At 31.1% G+C, this 20,217-nt stretch overlaps 2 protein-coding genes across 2 annotated transcripts in view; both read right to left on the reverse strand.

Annotated features, from left to right (window-relative positions):
• Nucleotides 1–20,217, reverse strand: part of LOC135931323 (NTF2-related export protein-like) — a 163,352-nt gene that overhangs the window by 137,479 nt on the left and 5,656 nt on the right. The window lies entirely within an intron of this gene.
• Nucleotides 1–20,217, reverse strand: part of LOC135931322 (collagen alpha-2(IV) chain-like) — a 37,352-nt gene that overhangs the window by 4,592 nt on the left and 12,543 nt on the right. Inside the window, exons 3-34 of the mRNA XM_065468356.1 lie at nucleotides 17,427–17,486; nucleotides 15,737–15,871; nucleotides 15,282–15,326; nucleotides 15,108–15,170; nucleotides 14,906–14,986; nucleotides 14,656–14,733; nucleotides 13,278–13,340; nucleotides 12,763–12,948; nucleotides 12,408–12,461; nucleotides 12,134–12,196; nucleotides 11,372–11,470; nucleotides 11,233–11,286; nucleotides 10,629–10,722; nucleotides 10,403–10,525; nucleotides 10,048–10,224; nucleotides 9,628–9,837; nucleotides 8,999–9,096; nucleotides 7,489–7,689; nucleotides 5,274–5,442; nucleotides 4,375–4,476; nucleotides 3,905–4,009; nucleotides 3,750–3,856; nucleotides 3,403–3,550; nucleotides 3,050–3,163; nucleotides 2,650–2,820; nucleotides 2,350–2,502; nucleotides 1,810–1,908; nucleotides 1,382–1,567; nucleotides 1,069–1,202; nucleotides 524–641; nucleotides 336–398; nucleotides 36–206 (exon numbers count right to left, since the gene is read on the reverse strand). Coding sequence (XP_065324428.1) covers nucleotides 36–206; nucleotides 336–398; nucleotides 524–641; nucleotides 1,069–1,202; nucleotides 1,382–1,567; nucleotides 1,810–1,908; nucleotides 2,350–2,502; nucleotides 2,650–2,820; nucleotides 3,050–3,163; nucleotides 3,403–3,550; nucleotides 3,750–3,856; nucleotides 3,905–4,009; nucleotides 4,375–4,476; nucleotides 5,274–5,442; nucleotides 7,489–7,689; nucleotides 8,999–9,096; nucleotides 9,628–9,837; nucleotides 10,048–10,224; nucleotides 10,403–10,525; nucleotides 10,629–10,722; nucleotides 11,233–11,286; nucleotides 11,372–11,470; nucleotides 12,134–12,196; nucleotides 12,408–12,461; nucleotides 12,763–12,948; nucleotides 13,278–13,340; nucleotides 14,656–14,733; nucleotides 14,906–14,986; nucleotides 15,108–15,170; nucleotides 15,282–15,326; nucleotides 15,737–15,871; nucleotides 17,427–17,486 — 3,724 coding nt within the window. The remainder of the gene's footprint in view (nucleotides 1–35; nucleotides 207–335; nucleotides 399–523; nucleotides 642–1,068; nucleotides 1,203–1,381; nucleotides 1,568–1,809; nucleotides 1,909–2,349; nucleotides 2,503–2,649; nucleotides 2,821–3,049; nucleotides 3,164–3,402; nucleotides 3,551–3,749; nucleotides 3,857–3,904; nucleotides 4,010–4,374; nucleotides 4,477–5,273; nucleotides 5,443–7,488; nucleotides 7,690–8,998; nucleotides 9,097–9,627; nucleotides 9,838–10,047; nucleotides 10,225–10,402; nucleotides 10,526–10,628; nucleotides 10,723–11,232; nucleotides 11,287–11,371; nucleotides 11,471–12,133; nucleotides 12,197–12,407; nucleotides 12,462–12,762; nucleotides 12,949–13,277; nucleotides 13,341–14,655; nucleotides 14,734–14,905; nucleotides 14,987–15,107; nucleotides 15,171–15,281; nucleotides 15,327–15,736; nucleotides 15,872–17,426; nucleotides 17,487–20,217) is intronic.

The raw sequence follows: 20,217 nt of genomic DNA on the forward strand, positions 1-20,217 counted from the left end.
TAAACGCTTTTAGGAACTTAAAATTTTTTATATACCTGGTGGTCCAAGTGGACCTGGTGCTCCTGCCAATCCCGGAAAGCCGCTAGGTCCTGCTGATCCGGGTAGCCCGTCAAGCCCAGGTAAACCGTTATATCCTGGGTTGCCTTTTTGACCCGGTAGCCCGGGAAGTCCGGCTAATCCTGAATCACCTTTACCACCTGGTAAGCCTGATATATGATGTGTGAATAAGATTAGATAAATATAAAATTTGATGTATACAAATAATTACAACTTAATAAAAACATAGTAAAAATTTATTTGTATTGGTATCTTGCATGACTATTTTCATATGTTACCTGGTAATCCGGGGCCTCCATCTTTCCCTGGTTGACCTGCTGGTCCAGGTGGGGCTGGTAGACCTTTTGACGAAGAAGAAAAAGAATGGGGTTTTAATATTCAGAGATAAGGTTTATAAATGAATAATTTTACTTTCATGGTGATTTATAAAAGATCTATAACAAATATTTGTTATGCAACATTATACCTGGTGCTCCAACCTCCCCCTTTTTCCCAGGTAAACCGGGCTGTCCTGAGAATCCGTCCAATCCATGATCTCCTTTTTCGCCTGGATACCCGTTAAGACCTGGTAGACCGGCATCGCCCTAGATATAAATTATATATTTTCATATCGGCCGATAACTGCAATTAACCGACCGGTTACTAACTTTATCATCCGGTAATTGATATTAACCGACTTTATATTGTCGATATCAGCTGTCAACTAATATTAACCGAACTGATTGTAACAATATCGGCCGTAAACTTGTACCGATTCGGTATTATCTAATTAACATGTTTTTTTCATGGCATATTTACTTAATAATCATAACTTATTAATTTTTAAAGGATTGTATAATTATAATAAATGTATATATTTTTTATTCTCTATCTCGATACAAAGGATTTGCCATGAAAAAATATTATAATATCTTCCAATACAGATATCTTAAAAAATGAATATTACTTTTGACGGTTATAAGAGCGAATATTTCAAGACTTAAATTAAGATAAAATTTTTAAATAACTAACTTTCAATCCGGGCAAACCAGATAAACCGGGGTAGCCTGAATCCCCCTTCTGACCCATTGCACCGGGTTTTCCTGGTTGTCCAGGCGCTCCTGATAATCCTGGAAATCCTGCATCACCCTTCTGTCCAGGATAACCTTTTTTTATTATTTAAATTTTTGTCAAAAATAATCTATATTTAAATTTTACAATTATTTTAAATATTTATCCCTGAAACTTAAAATTTAAACTAGTTAAATTTTAATCATAAATTATGACAATTTTTCAAAGATATTGCTTTTTTTAAATATTAAAAATTATTTTTTTTATCTTTTACCGGGGGTTCCATCTAATCCTCTATCCCCTTTCATGCCCGCCATTCCTGGTAATCCGGGCAAACCGTCTTTACCAGCGTCACCTTTATAACCCGGGGCACCAGGAGCTCCATAACCGGCGTCACCTTTAGCCCCATTAGCTCCGGGATAACCTGGTGCTCCGGCATCTCCCGGGGCACCTGCAAGACCTGTATTTTTAAATTAAATCGTTGCAATTTTTTTCTAAAAATATCTAGTTTTATTTTGTTGTCAATATCATAAATGAAAGATAATCTTTCTCTTCTCTTCTCTTCTTTCTTTCTTTCTTTCTTTCTTTCTTTCTTTCTTTCTTTCTTTCTTTCTTTCTTTCTTTCTTTCTCTTTATATAAAAAAAGCAACGGGCTCTTTATTGGTTTTGATATTTAAATAGTTTAATATTATAATCTTTAACCTGGAAATCCGGCATCTCCCTTTGCTCCTGGGTAACCTGGTAGTCCAGCTTCACCTGGCAACCCAGGTGTTCCAGGAAACCCGTCGAGTCCTCTCTCACCTATTTTTAAAAGATAGTTTAAATATTTGAATTCTTCGTAATTTTCGTCATACGGTTTTAATAAATTTGTTCGACCACGTCTTATGATTTTTTTTAAATATTAACTAGGAAAGTAAGTATAGTATATATATATATTAAAAAAATCTCCGTTGTTTAAGTTTTATTTCCAGAAATTATTTGAAAGGAGAAAACAGTATAAATCTTTGCAAAATATAAAAGTTAATAAAATAATCTTGATTTATGAATAACGAAATGTATTTCCACTATAATAATATTATATTGAATTCACCCACTAAAGCAGCTGATTATATAATAATAGTGGTGGGAGTTTATAACTAGGTGATACTTAAAAAGAAAAAATCAAAAACACTTATTCAGTTTACCGCCGATAGAAAGATAATAAAAATCAACTTAATAAGATAATTTAAAAAAAAATTTAACCTTTAGCTCCAGGAGACCCTGAAGTTCCTGGGAATCCATCTTTCCCGGGAAATCCTGCATCACCTTTGAGACCTGGCAATCCTGGAAAACCGTCTTTACCAGGTGTTCCTGGATATCCACTAGAACCTGGATTTCCTTTCTGTCCGGGTAACCCTTTTAATGGATAAAATTTAAAAGTAAAAAAAACACATATGTAAATTCTTCATTAAAAATAACATTTGCTTAAAATTTTGACGCTTACTGTCTTTTAAGATATAAAGAGAGCAATATTTTATATCTAAAAAAAAATATTATTCTCACCTGGAAGTCCAGGAAATCCGTCTTTTCCGGGTAGACCAGCTAAACCCGGGAATCCATCTTTACCCGGCGCACCAGGGAATCCATCTTGTCCTCTATCTCCTTTAGGACCCGATAACCCTGGGAAACCTATATCACCTTTTGCACCAGGAAATCCGGGAGTTCCAGGAGTTCCTGTAAAATAAAGCATCATAAATAAATTGACTAAAAAATATGATAAATTTTTGAAATGACATTCGCGTTTAGAAGGATACTTTAACATTTACAGGGTAAAATATTCTATTCTAGCAATATAAAATTATCGAAAATATCGTATATACTAATTTTTTTTCAAAATATTTTACTTGAAAATAGTTATCAAGCTCGTCAAGCTAAGTTCTATGAAACATTAAAAAAATGTAACCTGATAATCCAGGAGCTCCAGAGAATCCAGGCGAACCCGGTAATCCAATTCCTGCTTCGCCTCTGTCACCTTTAGCGCCCGGAAATCCGGGCAAGCCATCAGCTCCAGGTAATCCTGTTAAAATTATAAATTAATACGTATAATAATATAGTGACTTGATAAAAATACGGACCATGTAGGGTTTTAACAAATAACAAACCCGGACCCGGATTTTGAAAAATAACAACCCCTCTTGTTTTTTAAAATTAAAACAAAATGATAATTTCTATGAGATAAGGGATGAAAAGGAAGCAATTAGTGATTCTTTTGTTATTTTAGTTATAGCATTATTATAAATCAAAAAATATATATACCTTGCGGTCCTGTCTTGCCAGGCATACCAGGGGCTCCTGGTAAACCCTCTTTTCCGGGAAAGCCCGCATCTCCCTTTTGGCCTGGATACCCGGGAGTACCTGGACTGCCTTGGATTTGACTAGCGGCTCCGGGTAATCCAGGATTTCCCTAACATATATGTTATGTACATGATTTATAAATTTGTCTATTATTAGCATTTGGAATTTATAGTGTATTATTGTTATTCAAAGCCTCGAAATTAAATTTGAGAATCACTTAAATGAGAAAAGCTTCAAATTATAATTATCGAAAGAAAAAATGGATATAATTATATTTTCTTTCGAAATGTAATTTTTTTTTCATATACTTTTTGTCCGGGCATGCCCATAAGGCCGGAATCCCCTGGGGGGCCCATTACACCTGGTTGACCGGAAGGTCCAGGTAAGCCAGAAAGACCAGGAAATCCTTTATCACCTGTGTCGCATAAATATAGTTGCATTCTTTAACAAAAATTTAATCAACCTGGCTGCCCTCTAAGTCCTTGAGAACTTTGTCCTGGAATACCCGCTATTCCTTGCAAACCTGGGAGACCATCTATTCCTGGTTTGCCTGGCTGTCCTGGTGGACCTATTGCGAATGCGCATTAGTAAATATAACAATACAGATTTATAATAAATTAATTTGGGCTTGTATTATAATATCTACGTGATTATATTATATTCTAATAAGATAACTTCAAACTTTTATAAGAACGCTTAGGAAAGAAGGGAAAAGTGGAGAGAATTATAAAACTCAAAAATACCAAATAAGAATTAAAATTATACAATTTAATTTTATCATATTCATAAACCTTGACTGAATATTTATTTACACGTTTATATATTTAGAAAAAATGATACTTTACAAAAGAAAAAGATCAAATTTACTTTTAAATAATAATTTTAAAGTTATATTTATATCATGTTGGTAATTATCTATCATTGTAATTGTACCCGTTAATCCAGGGTATCCCGCATCTCCTTTGGCTCCTGGCAACCCTGGCTCTCCGTGAATACCTGGCATCTGATCTAATCTAGCGGGTTCACCTTTGGCACCTAGAATTCCATATTATAATATATTAAGATTATAGTTGAGTAATTGCTAAAAATCGGTTAATTTGTCTCAATCTGCTATGCGAGTGAAGAACATCCGCTAAGCATTGTGGCGCAAATTAATTTATTTCTGCTTCCTTCAAAGTTGATGCTTAATTTTCTTTTAGCCGACTAGCGAAAAAAAAAATAGAGCAATTGCTCAACTAGAGATTTAAAATATAACTCTTCTTTGTAAAATATACTTTTTTTTAAATGGACAATTTGTATCTCGATACATTAATGCTTTATAAAAGTTAAAAAAAAATTAGTCAACTTCTGCATGTGAAAATTTATATCGATAATAATATAAATATAATATTAAAGTAATTATAATTATATAGTGCTAAAATGAATTATTATTTCAACTATGAACCCTTTTTTTGAGCGTTTTTTTTTAAATTTTAAAAATCTTATTTATCCAAAAATGTATTCCCGCATGTTTAGAACACCTATCTTATGAATTGTAGGCAATTTTGTCGTTAACCTTTGAGTCATTCATAATTTATATAAAAAAAATATACATGGAAAATTGAAATATAAAATTAGATTAAGAAGTTCATGATTGACTGAAATTCATAAAGTAGGTATAACCATAATGGAATACATTTCCGCTAAAATCGGATTCTTATATTTTAAAAAACGCGCTCACATTACCGGAATTTGACGCATTGCCGCTACATCACGGGTCTGGACCCCGGGACTGAACCCCGGGGTCATATGATAAATTTTTTTATATGAATGTTTCTAAATCTAATCTAAACCTGGGAATCCAGGCGTTCCGGGTAACCCAGGCAACCCCGGCGCTCCTACTGGCCCAGCAACTCCTGGAATTCCAGGATAGACCTCTCCTCGATTTCCCTTTTGACCCGTCATACCGGGTAGACCAGGTGAACCGTCTTTTCCCGGAAATCCATCTAATCCATGATCACCCTATTTATTAAAAATAATAATTCAAAATAAATAAAAAGTGAAAATTTATATTTTTTTTTTATTTTGTGTTTTTAAAATTAAATAATATTTTATCCGTTTAATTTCATAAATTTAAGGGATGTAAATAAAACGAAAAAGGCATTTTTAAAAAACTGTTTAAAAAACAAAAATAATAAAATAAAAAACGCTAAAAATCATTATTTAACGAATTTTTGAAACACAAAAAATTAGAGATGAGCATTTAAAATGATCGTGATAATGAATTATTTCCAACAAAATAATTAAATTCGGCTCATTTTTTCCTATAAACTAAAAATGGTCATTCTAACCTAAAATTGCTTTTGAACTCTATAACTATACCTGAAAAAATATAAGTTCCATGGATTTTTAAAAAATAATCTTTGCGTATAGCAATGTGTTCCAACTGAACTGATGATGGATACCTTTTTTTTTGTTTAAGATATATCTGTCAATTTTAAAAATAATTCAATAAAATTTTATAGATTGTGAGAGGAATAAATTATATAAATGTTTTCTGCGTACGTATAACTTTCTAAAGGTTACAAAGTTATGCAGATTAAAAAGGTGTGCAAACAAAATTTGAACTTTTCAACATGTAAATCTCATTTTTTTAAAAAATCTTTATTTAACTTTAGATTTAAGCAGACGATAATTTAGAAGAAATAAAATCGTTTTCAGTAAAGATAACTTATGTTTAATTAAAGTTTTAAGACAAAGTCACAGAAGAGTTCTGAAGGAATTTCCTAAAAGAAACTGGTCTTAGCAACCTTGAATCGATTGATTGTAAAATATTGATGATATCGGATCAGCAGAAAAGCGGCATCGTGGTAGTAGACGAGGCACAGCTCGTACTATAGAAGATGTTGGTACTGTAGAAACACCCGTATTGAACTAAGAAGACCGATCTGACACCTACAGAACAATTCGTCGAGTATTCCGAGATACTGGTATTTCGAAAAACTTCAGTGAATCGGATTATCCACTAAGAGCTGCAGCTGAAATGTTTTTAAAAAAAGAAACAAGCCAGAATGCCCATCTGGTATGTAACAAACAAGATCTACAAAAATACCCTCAGTGGTTAGTTCATTTTCGTATGGTCTATGGATGAAAAAAATCTGTTTACAGTTCACTGGTAAATCTGCAAAATGATAAGGTGGCACCATGCAGTTTCAATGAGAAAAAAAAACAAGTTGACGCCAATGGATTTCTTAGTACTTGTTCAAATTTCTCTAACCAATCATGGTTTCCGTTTGGATATCAAGTCTTGACTGCACAGAGCTCATTTTTATCGATCCAGGGGTCTATCGTAACGTTTTACTAGGTGAGCACTTATTGCCTACTATTAAAGAATTGTCGGAAAGTAAATTTTTCACTTTCCAATAGGACAATGCTCCAGCTCACTTCACCGAGCCAGAGAAACTGTGGAACTGCTTACAAAAGAAACTCTCGATTTCTGCTCTTTGACCAACCAATAGCCATGATCTCAATCCGGTCGACTACAAGATATGGAGGGGCGTCCATCAAGAACATGTTTATCAAGCATACGCGACGTTGACCATCTCAAACTGGGACTTGTGGATGAATAAAATCGCGTTAATCAAGGAGGAATTGTTGATTGTGCAATCAATGAATGGCGAGATCGCCTTAGAGCATGTTTTCGAGCTAATGACGGGAATTTTGAACATCAACTTTGAAGCTTAGCTCTTAACTCAAATTAATTTTGAATGTTGATGTTTTCATGTTTTTGTCGAATTGTAAAGTTTAATATAAAAAAAACAAAAAATAAATTTTACATGTCGGAAAATCTCGAATCTATAAAATTTTATTGAATTATTTTTAGAATTGACAGATCTATTGCTAAAACAAAATGGTATCAGTTCAATTTGAAGACAGTGTAGGTTAAAAAAAAACGAATTATATTTAATTATGGAATATATATAAATATATATCATTTAATATGACTTAATAATTGATATAGTAATTATTACTTTTATAGAAAAGAAAATAAATAATGTTTTTTTAAACTTTAGGGCCAGGTAGTCCGGGCAAGGCAGGAGCCCCTGGAGCTCCCGGAAGTCCGTCAAGTCCTGGCAAGCCCGCGAGGCCTGGATATCCACCCTCACCTTTGTCGCCCTTAACGGCTGCTGAAGCTGTCGGGTAAACTACTTGCCCTTGATCTCCTTTAGCACCTGGCATACCAGGCTGACCATCTCTCCCTGGTGGTCCCTAATATGGTAAAAAAAAATATATAAATGCATATTTTCAATATTTTCAATAAATTATCGCATTTTATTAATTCCTTTTTTATATACTCCATTTAACAACTGATCGAGTTTATAGAGTCGCATTAATGATTAATTCTTAATACAAATCCTAATGGGGAATTTAAGATTTCATTTTTAAAAAAAATATCGATAAAGAAAAATTTATCTCATTATCAGCCGTTTAAGGTTAAAGTCGCATTACACAACACTTTAGAATGCAAATTTTGAATCATAATTAGTTTAAATGTGCTGGCTAATGTAGGCTCATTAATTATAGCATTATACTATGTAAATTGTAACCTAACATTTTTAAACTCAGAGTGAAATAACATCTCAACCCTGTAAAAATATTCTAATTTTTATAACCCAGCGTAGATTAAAAATATTTTAGCGATGGAGGAGGGGGAGGTATGTCGCAAGATTTTCATAGAAATTGGAAGGTGGGTGTGCAGTTTGGTCCTGTAGGGGAATAAAAATTTTGAGTGCATTGATATAGGGGGTCCCCAATACTATATTTTATATAAAATTAATGTCAATTTAAACAAAAACTGTTATAAACTACCTTTAAATTAAGATCGTGTAAATGGAATTAAACAAACCTTAGGCTTATTTTCAAACAATTCGATAAAAAAGCTTATATTTTCCCACATTGAGATTAAATTTACTATTATATTCTTATCAATTTTTTTTACAAGTTAAATATATATTTAAGAAACGAATTTAAAAAAAATATGGAAATGTTTTAAATTAAATCTGCACTGTTATTTCATTCGTTTATTTTTGTATCTTCTATATTCAAGATTAGATAACTTCAACTTTTAGTTTATTTTTATATTTATTATAATAAACTTCAATTTTATTATTACTATATTAGTAATGTTGTCGAATTTTTAAAAATGCCGGAATTAAGATTTTAGCTAAAATATTATAATGTAAGCCAAAAGACTTTGTTCATGGGTAATTTTAATCGGGCCGTTTAACAATGCCATTCATTGTCTATATATGAATACATCGATTTTAGTTCAGAAAAGGAAAAAGGAAGATTTATCTAGAATCCCTGCTTATCCATTAAAATATATGATCTTAAAAGACTCCATAAATTAAAACATTTTCTCCTACCATTTTCAAAAAAATGCAAAATTTAAGCAGGTGTTTCATTTAAAATAATAACTTTTACATGAGTCTACTAAAAAAAGATACACTTCAGATTTAAAAACGATACTTTAGCAATATTCTATGATAAGGTTCGGTTGATAAAATGTATCATTTACTGGAATGCCATCAAATCCTGCAGGCCCATGCTCCCCTTTGTCGCCTTTCAATCCGGGACCTCCACGATAACCTTGAGGTCCGGGTTCGCCGGGTATGCCTAATTTTGTTTTTAATTATTTAGATGAGTTTACATTTTTTGGGGGGGAACTGAACTGAAGAAATGTATCATAATTTATTTTTCTTAAATATTAATATCCTTTTGAGACATTCGAGAAATCTTTTCATGCTACCTCATTGACAAATAAAATATAAGTAAACGAGGGCGTAACTACGGCTTACCTTAGGATTTAAGACGTTGCCTAAGGGGGGTGGGGGCACAAAGAGTGACATATTAAAAACATATGATATGAAAAATTCTCTAAGTCTAAAACGCAAATCTCCTTTATTGTATTTTTCGACGACTATAAATTTTTAAACTAAATAATGGCGATAAATATCTTAGGGACGGCACTTGAAATAAATATTCGAAATAAATAATGTAAATCATTACAAACACTTTTAATTATTTTATTGCATTCTACGTTTCTTTTTAAATGAAAATTTCTCACATTGTTTTCTCCTTCTTTATCCCAATTATTTTCTTTCATTGAAAGGGTGGCTATTTATGTAAATTAAAGAATTTAATTACCTGGGATTCCCATATCTCCTCTATCTCCTGGCAGTCCGGGTAATCCGTCTAAACATTGCCGACATTCGAGACCTTTGTCGCCTTTAGGCCCTAAAAGTCCAGGGAAGCCGTCCAATCCAGGTATACCTGGATTACCTGGCGGTCCTGGTGACCCTGATGGGCCCGGTGGCCCAACCAACCCCGTTCCTTGTCCGGGCAAACCGGGTGGTCCTATAATCATATATTTATAATGAGTAAATAATTAAGAATAATTAAACCAGCTGATATTCTTAAATTCCAATCGAGCATATAATAACTAAATACAAAATAACAAGCCTAACATTTTCAAATTTCAAATATCTCTCTAGTCCAAATGAAGATATTTTTTAGAGCTTTCCTCGCTTTGACGCAACAAAAGTATGATAAATTATTTAATGTAACCTGGAATTCCCGGATCTCCTCTGTAACCGGGTAAGCCGGATAAACCGTCTTTTCCATATCTTCCCTCCGGGCCGGGTGGTCCGGTAATAGAATATCCTGGTGGTCCTTGCTCTCCTTTTAATCCTGGATGCCCGGGAGCTCCGGGTAAACCAGATGGGCCTGGCATCCCTGGCGATCCTAACATATAAAAAAGATAATATTTTTAAAAAGTGTGAAGCAATTTTTCATGGTAATATTTATATACCAGTATAAATATGTATGTTAAAAAAAATGAATAACTGTTAGTTACGGGATAGGAAAATTACATTAATATAATTAAAATATAAATTGATAAAACGAATTTATTTTTACTCACCATCAAATCCTGGGTTTCCTTTAATTGATATACCGGGTAAACCGGGTGATCCCGGTAAACCGTCTCTCCCTGGCGATCCGGGTAACCCTTGCAATCCGGGTAGCCCGGGTAATCCATCGAGACCTGAATGTTATAGTATAAATAAATAAATATATTTTTTATGAATAAAAAAAATGTATTTATTGAGATGAATAAGCCTTAATTTGAAATACAAAGGATGATTTACCTGGCAATCCTGAGGGGCCAGGCCTACCTTCGGGTCCTTGAGGACCCGTCGGACCTTGCACGAACTCTCCTTGTCCTGGAGGACCTGGTAGACCCTAAATATTTTGAGTAAAAATATTTGCGTGAATGAATAAATTTTTAGACAAATCTCAAAAGTAATAATGCCAAAAAATATGCTAATAAGTTTTTTTGGCCATGAACTAATAAAATAAAAATGTAAGGTTTTTAATGTTAGGGTTTTAAAAGAAAAAAATTTTCAATAATTTGTACGACATTTATGACAAAAAAATTAAAATTATTAGACAATATTGAACAGAATTAAAATCTTCAAAAAAATAAATTTAAAGAAAAGAATGATATTTTTGACCAAATTTTTACCTATTTTTAATATAATGCGTTACAACCCTAACCCATAAAACCTAGCCAATGAGAGTGCTCTTTTCAAAAATAAATCGCACACACCCTAAAGTTGATAGCTTAAAGCTTTATTTTTTAATATAATACGTTATAACCTCAACCCATAAAACCTCTTCAATGAGAGTGGCGGTTTCAAAAATAAAACGCACACATACCCCCATTTTAATGAAGATAAAAATTTTCCTTACCGGTAATCCTTGAGGACCAGGTCTTCCTTCATAACCTATGTCTCCTTTGCCTCCCTAAAATGATATAAGATTATATTTATTAATATCCACTTTTATAAAGTTAATAAAATCAAATAATTTATGTTTTATTTTTTTTTACAGCTCGGCCAGGTTGTCCTGATGATCCTGGATATCCAGATTCACCTTTAAGACCTTTTTCTCCCATTGGTCCAATAGGTCCGTCTTTTCCGCGTTTCCCCTATTATATAAATTAATTAATTATATTTGAATGGTTTATTTTTTTTAAATTAATTAATTTTCCTTTCCCTCCTTAATTCCTTTTTTTCCCAATTGAATAAATAAAGGCATTCATTGTTTTACGACTGGTTATAATATAAATTTATCTCACTTCTCCAGAAATATGTATTCTCATATTAATATAGCTATTCCCTGAAAATATGTAATAAAAATGGAAAAAATAAAATGTGTATTTATGCGTTTTAAGGTAACAAAATATTTCGAGATAATAAATTTTATAACAGCGTGCTGCTTATAATAATCTAAAAATTATTTTGCGTTAATATTAGACATCATAAAATATTTAAAACGAGTTAATTTATAATTAAATATTTGGTGGTAGTAAGAAGAAATATTTTAGTGATTTGTTATATATAGATCCTAATCCCAATAATTAAATCTGGTAATTGGATATATTCAAAAGGGATGTTTAGATTTAATTAAGTAAATCCGCTTAAAAGTTGGTGGGAGGGCGCAAGTTTATTTTTTTAAAGTTAGACATTCTTTAAAAGTCGGTTTAAGCCCGGCTTAACCCGTAGTTTAAATTGAGCCATTTTATTTTCACAATTCGAAAATAGTGTAAAGACTTACAAATATATTATTATATTTTTAATTCGATACTTACTCTTTTTCCGGCAGGTCCAGGTAATCCCTTTTCTCCGGGTCCTCCGGGAAATCCAGGAATACCCTATAAAAATATATGTGTGTTATGGTAATAAATTATCATTGTAAAATCTAGTATTCGTAAAATTTACAATTATAAATGTAGAAAATATATCAGTATAAAAAAAATTTGGAACATTAGTCCTTAACCAAGATTAAATCTAGCTTTCGCTCTCAATATCGAAATCCAAATTTATAAATTATAAAAATATGCGATTAAATAATTTCGAACTTACATCCTGCCCCGGAAGTCCATCGTATCCTCTTGTACCACCTTCACCCTTTTCACCCTTTAGAAATATTTTTTTTGATTTAGATCATAATATTTATTTGTATAATAAAGTATAGTCTATATTAGTGAAAAACTCTTTTGGCTATTAAATAACTAATAATAGGAAAAAAAGGTTAATTCTATCTAAAGAACTTCAATTAGAACTAGATGCCTTGACATATTTATTAGATTTTTACAGAAGCTAGAATTTAAGAAGAAAATTTAAATTATCTTTGTTTTCCAGCTAAAAAAACTCAAAGAGATCAACGAAAACTTAGAATATAAATTCATAAAAAATCGAAAGCATTTCAATACAAAACTTTAATTCCGATATCGCCTTTAGGTCCTTGTATAATTTGACCGATTGGTGGTTTATCTATGCTCAAAGTTCCAGGTCTCCCTGGCAACCCCGAGGGTCCGGGTTCTCCTTTTTGTCCTTTAGGTCCTTGGAATCCAGGTCCCATGTTACCTTTGTCACCTTTTTCACCGGGTGGTCCTGAGTAACCCTTTAAATGATTTAGTTTTTATTACGTTTAAGAAATTACTTTCTAACGGAAGTGGTGGGGGTGGGAGGGCAAATTGGGCTCCATTTTGTTTTATTTTTTTTTTAAAAGCAAATTAATACCTATTCGAGATCAAACTTAACAAAATATTTATTATCTTAAGATGTTGTTTACGGGTGGTCATTTTATCCGAATTATCCTAACATTTTCAGCTGTTGCGAATTCGCGGCGAAGTATACAAAAATTAAGATATTAAATATTGAATTTTGTATATTTCGAAGCAAATCGCACTAACTATGAGTGTAGTTTAAAAAATATTTTTTTATACTAACGTAAGGTCCAGTTTCTCCTTTGTCACCTTTTTCCCCTGGATAGCCTGGATTTCCGGGTTGACCCTATATTTTTAGAAAAAATATCAAAAAAATTTATTGACAAAAGGTATAATAAACAAAATAAAATGGCATATACTCGAATATCAAATTACCGAAATAATGAGAAATTCAGTGTTGTTTAAATCGACTACCTTTGACCAACTCAATAATGACAGCCAATAGACTGGCGATTCATTCATTTACCTGCGTACAAATACAAATCAGCTGTTATGAACGCCATTTATGTTTCCCGTATAAAACAATTCACATTAAAATTTTATGAGTACTTCTTTCTTTTTTTAAAAAAATAATAATATCCGTTTTATATTTTTAAAAATGGCAAGTCCACAACGACAAAGCTTCAAACTCAGATGATTGTCAGTTCTAGATAAGAATCATATGTCTATACTCTTTATAGATTTTTTAAAAAATAATAAGTCAAATATCTAAATCAAACTTTTTAAGCTTATTTGTGAATTCGGCTAAAGGATAGGTGATATTAACGAACATTTAGACAAAATTGTTTATAAGAAAAATTTGTATAAATATAACCTCGAACATAATAAAGCGAAAACTAGCAGAGGTAGTTGTAAGCCATATATTTGCACAATGCGGGAGGAATCATTAAAATTCAAGGTTTCTTAATTCCAAAAGGATTATATAACAAAAATGGGATTTCGCATTAAATCGCATATTATCGGCAAAACAAAAAAAAATTAAAACATTCGTTTTGAAAATTAATATACCACATTGGTAAAATGGTGTAAGTATATAGGTCACATCTGTTATTTCGATATACAAATTTGCTATAACTTTGAACAAAAATATCACTGTTGTATAAAAAGTTAACCATTCTTTTCCAATATCGAAATATTTTATTAACTTAGTTTAAAAAAATGATGAGATTTTATATATATAATGCAAATTTTATATATAAATCCTTGAAAAATACAAAAAAATTTAGGGGATTTTATAAAATTAAAATCGTATAAACAAATATTTTTTTTATAGATATTCGCAAAACAAAAACGTATAATATATTATTTTTTTCGGAGACCTTTTAGTCGGGATTCTGGGGGTCTTTTAATGGTAAACTCTGAAATGAACTTACCCTTGTTTTTTATCCTTAGAATATTGTAATTTACTTGTTTTTTTAAGCTGAAAACATAGCTAAGTCCAATAGTGGAGTTGGCCAACGTTAGTGATGAATTAACAACACTACAGGAAAAAAATTTTTAAGGTAGGAACTAAATAATGTCAGCTGTTCAAAAAATCATTTTGACCTTCCCTTTAAAAATCGTTCACAAAAATACCGCCAAAATTATTTAAGTGTTTTTACCGGCAAACCATCTCTCCCGGGAATTCCGCCTTCGCCTTTGGTTCCTACGGAGTTGATGCCACCGACTCCGGGATCTCCCTAGATTTAAAAAATATATTAACATTGATTATTAAAATATTTATACATTTACAGGAAATGGTTGAGAAAGTCTTATAAAGGATATTTTAAATAGAGTATACAAAAAGATTGTAAAAATTTTTAAATTATTTATTCAATCATAAAATAATATTTGGTGGCATTAAATTATTACCGGAAGTCCTGGAGCTCCGTCTCTTCCTGGTAATCCGTTAGCTCCTTGAAAGCCTGGGGGACCGGGCAAACCCGATCTACCCTATATATAATAAAACTTAATAATTAAATTTTGATCATACCGTTATTAAATGTGAGGAGTTTTTAGATAAAAATAAATTTATGTAAAAAAATGAAAACAAAATAAAATTGAAATCGATTACATCAGTTCCATTGCAACCATCAAGCCCCGGTGGACCTCTTGGACCTTCTAAACCAGGTAATCCCTATTTATAAATTTATTATAATTAAGAATACAATATAAATATTAACATATTTTATTTTTTAAAATAAAAGTTTGAGAGAAGTTTTGTCATTGTAAATAATATTTTAATTACCGGAATTCCTGGAACACCCGTGAAACCTGGCATCCCAGTTATACCCTGAAAATAATAATTTTAAAAAAATATATAGAAATATTAATATGTTTTAATTAATTTAAACTATGTATACTCTTAAAAAGAAGAAAAAGTAATGTTAGTAAAGAAATTTTTTTTAAACCTCATACACAGAATAAAATTATTTCCACAAAAAATAGAAAGAAAGATATACTATCCTATTTTAGAGATATTTCTACCCGACCCGGCCCGGCCAATTCTAATTATCCGTTTTAAAAGGCCCGCCTCTAAATTTCTAAATTATCAAGCATTTTTGAAAAGGACTGCTTATTTATTTTACTTCTACTGCGTATAATATAAATATGATTTTAAAACAGTATTAAACAAGTAGTATCCATCCGAATACGTCAAAAGCTAGAATATTTTTCGTAGATCATTTTTTTCTAAAACCATACCCGAAGTCCTTTTGGTCCAACTGCTCCGTGTTCTCCAGTATCGCCTTTCGGTCCATCAGGTCCAGGCGGACCTTCGGGACCCGGAAACCCGGGTAAACCAGACGACCCTTGTAAACCGGATAAACCCATTTCTCCCTAAACAATAAAATAAAATCATATAAGAGAGAAAATAAAATTTATATTTTTTTTTATTTAAAAGAAACCCCACTAAAATATGTACTAATTGTAGCGCCATTTTTTGCCAAATTTTATAAGCCTCTTTTTTTTTAAGAAGAAACCTTTCAAATGAGCAGTTGAGCATAAGTTTCAAAATTAGCGCTTTCTATCGATTTTTAAATCAAAAAGTTGGCCAAAAAAACTTTGCTAAAAACTTTATAAAATATTTTAAACGCAGCATATGAGAATTCCCTAAAACCCTATTATTGCTTAATCTTGGTATTTTGACTAGAGACAGGTATGCCATGGTAGCTAAAATTTATCATTTTAACAGTTCTCAAATTTGATTGGCTAAAAAAAATAAAATAGGATTTTAGGATAGAGTTATATCTTTTAATACATTTTCATTGCTTTATCAAAAGGTCAAAAGGGATAGAAAAATTATTTTATTTTTTTATAACAAAGCCAAATTCCAATTCGTTTTAACGGGTTCTTGGTCTGATCCTATTCTTTTGCAACTATCAGTTCCGGTTCCGATTAAAATGCTAGATTTTCTTTCCGAGCATCGAATTTTAACAAGAATTACTCAACGTTTAATTAAAATCTGCTTTTTATTTAATTATTCGATTAACGAAACGAAGATAGGATGCATTTCAAATAATCAAATTTTTTTAAAAAGGTTAAGAATCCTCAAAAGAATCCCACAAAGTTTAAAAAATTGATGTTTTTTTTAGCAAAATGAGAAGAAAAAAAAATCACCCCTCCCCCTTCCTCTTTTTCCCCTCCCATCTCTAAATACATTGATTCAAAAATGTAACTTCAAAAATAAAAAAATTGATAAATAAAAACGTATAAAAAAAGGGGTAAAAATTACCAATATAATAACAGAAATATGTTCACATTTGAAGGAAAAGTGTATTTTTTTTTATTTTTAATTTATAACAAAAAAAAAATTCTCCAATCCTAATTCAAAGTGAGTGCATTATTTTTTAAAGTATGGGGTCTAGACTAGGCATCGCGATTATAAAATTTTAAATTTGTGGTAATAGGAATATTCATATTTTCATCTTTTTTTTTTAAATTGAAGGCTCAAGCGTTGGAGGTGATTGATAAATGCGCATGGTCTCTGTATAATTAAAATACCAAGCTTGAAGAAGCTTTCAAAATCTCCCTAAACGTGGATAAAGTGATCCCAAAATGGGTTAACTAATCAAAGGTATGTTCAACTGAAGGAGATTTTTTTAAATTTGAAATAAGGGTAGAATTAAAGGTTAAAGATATTTTAAAAATGTTTTTTTTTTATTTAATTTTAATAGTTTTTTTTTTGTATTGATAACCTGTCAAATCTGACAGAACATGTGATTATAAATAGACGAATAGAAATTTCAAAAAATCCGCTGTTCCCAAAGGCAATGTCCTTGAGTTGGACCATTAATTAAAGTGATTTCAAATATGAGTTTAGGTTCAATATTTTAAACCAAAAAAATATATATATAAATTTAAATAAAATAAGATAAAGAGAAAATTATTTTACTTTCATTCCGATTTGTCCCTCGCACTTGCACCATTCTGAACCACTGCATCCTTCACATGCCTAATACAAGTGATAAATAAATAAAAAATAAGAAAGTGTTCGCGAATTCGCGTGAAATTAGGGTAACTCAATCACAAAACCTGAAATTCAATCTCTCCTCCTTCCTCATAATATGGGGATGGTTGGATAGGAATATTTTCCCGCCTGTAAGGACGATTTGATTGGGTTGGCTTTGGTGGTTAAATACAACTTCTGATTTATCTCGAAACAATTAAAAAATATTTTTTTAATTATAAGCCCGCCATAATCACCACGCAAAATAATATTCGAACAATCTCACGCTTGGGCTCGCTGCTTAACCCCGCGGACAATAAAAAAGCCAGCTGTTAGGGAATCCTCTAAAATTTGAACCCCTCAAGTTAATTATCTATTATAGCCTACGAAAGAGTAAAATCAGCTGTATGTGGGTATAGTCAATCGAAAGTCGATAGTCGATTTATACAATTCGTATAGGGCTCCTTAAAAAAATTTTTATTTGTTTTTAATGAAGTAATAGTATTGGGAGACAGAGTTTGTCGGAATACGGAATCTCTCAATCTTAAATAATTTACTAAGAACATTTCCAAGATCATACGTTTCTTTGAAGCAATTTTTCGAGGCATTTTTTCCAGTTAATTTTTTTTTCTTTATATCGTTTTAACGATTAAATGTTGACAAATTTATATAATGAAAAAAAAAATTGATTTAACCAAAAAGTATACTTTCGTTGGTAATACACAAAAAAAATTCGCTGGAAACATCTAGAAAACCTGCTCTGAAAAAAACGTTTAGTTTGGAAATTAGGTGGTGGGGGGGGGGGGGTAAATTTGAAATGTCTGATTCAGGAAATATCAAAAGACCTTCAAATGAGACCTTAAAAATCACCAATAAAATATATGAGGAGACACCAAAAAAGTTATCTTGGATACGTTTATGGTATAAGTAGATAAGTAAGTTTTTTTTAAAAAAAAAAGGTCTTCTATTTGTAGAAAACAAAATCATTACTTAGAGATGAGTCTACTGCCAGTAAATGAATACAAATTGACAGGACAGAATGGATAAGAAACTTTAAACTTTAAATATAAATGCTAAATCAAATAAAGGGTCAAATAAAGGAAAGGATGTAATTAGTATGAGATGACGATTCTAACACCAAGTAAAGTAATAAAAATGTAGAAATGGGTATATTTATTATAACCCTTCTGAAGTCTTTTGAGCCAGTAGCGTCACTAAGAAGGGGGCGAGGACTCGATCCCCCTTAAAAATTTGAAGAATCCCCATGAAAATTTTTAAAAAGTCATTTTCAAAAATATTAACTACCCCCTGAAATGAAAGACTCGATGTCACTGCTGGAGCTAACACAACTTTGCATGTTATTTTATAACCATTAAGAAACGCCTGAGGGCTCAATTTGAAATTCAATCGTATTTTATTAATTCTCAGGCTAACCTTATGCTTTTACTTATACTTTATTGTGCTTTAACTTTTAGCCACATTTATGTTCCCATCTTGGCCAAATTGTAAGCGTTCTATTTATTTTTCCATTTTTATGATATACCTTCTATTACTAGTGGATTGCACATAGAAGCTGACAATATTTCTCATAATGCTAGTAGCATTTATATTCCTAATAATATTATTTTTGCATTAACGAGCCCATAGATGCCAAATGGAATCATTATTTATTTATTCTAAATACATTGTAAAATAAAATTTCAACTAAAAATAGGGAATATCTTCTTTAGAAAAATAAAATACTGCGCTTATGGAAAGGTTCAATATGGCTTTTAACGATTCAAACCGAACCGAACCAGAACCGTAAACTGTTATTTTGTCTGAACCTAAAACCGAACCTTTATATATATATTAAAAGGCTCGAAACGGTTTTTAAAGATTCAAACTGAAATCGATACCTTTATTTTTATCGGAACGGATCCTGTTGGTAGGATCCCTGCAAAATCAATTTAAATGTTGTACTTGTAATTATAATTATAGTTTTTTATAAAAAACAATGATATAAAAACTAGAAAAATGATACAATATTTTTTTTTTAAATAAATAAATATCATGTTACAATACACAGCAGGGGCAGAGGCAAATCAATATCTTATTCCTAATCATATTAATTGATAGCACATATAATATTTCTTTCTTTTATTAATGAGATTTTAATCTTCTAGCTTATTTACAAATCGCATTAATTCGAAGGGGAAAAAAAAATCCCAGATAAAATAATGAAACCAAATTAAGAACAAAATATATGTCGTCCTACTGTATAGTCTAATTCCCGTTTATGGGCCTGCATAGGGATATTTTCACTCGGAGACCATTTGGATAAAATTCGTCTTCCATAATTCATAAAGAAAAAACGCCTTTAAGACTAAGCGACAAAAATGATTTATATGATTGTGACCTAAATTAGTGTTGTTAAAGGGCTCGATTTGAGCCAATTTTTAAAAACGGCTAACAAATAGCCAGGAAAATATTGCCTAAACGTCGAGATTTCGTCAAACCTAATATCAGAAATATTAAAAATAAAATAGCCTAAATCATTTTTTCGAATTTACCAAAACAAATTCTATAAAATAAAATTTAAAAAAAATTTAGCTTATAAAGTTTATAAAGTTATGAAATATTTACGAAAATAATTAATTTAAGTTATATTAATCAAATTGGAAAATATTTAAAAATTTATAAAATTTTAGTATTTTATCTTAGCGGGTGTATATGTTTCATAATTTTATCAATTTAC

This window comes from Gordionus sp. m RMFG-2023, chromosome 1 (assembly GCF_954871325.1).
Source record: "Gordionus sp. m RMFG-2023 chromosome 1, tfGorSpeb1-WG-v2, whole genome shotgun sequence".
Classification (NCBI taxonomy): Eukaryota; Metazoa; Nematomorpha; class Gordioida; order Chordodea; family Parachordodidae; genus Gordionus; species Gordionus sp. m RMFG-2023.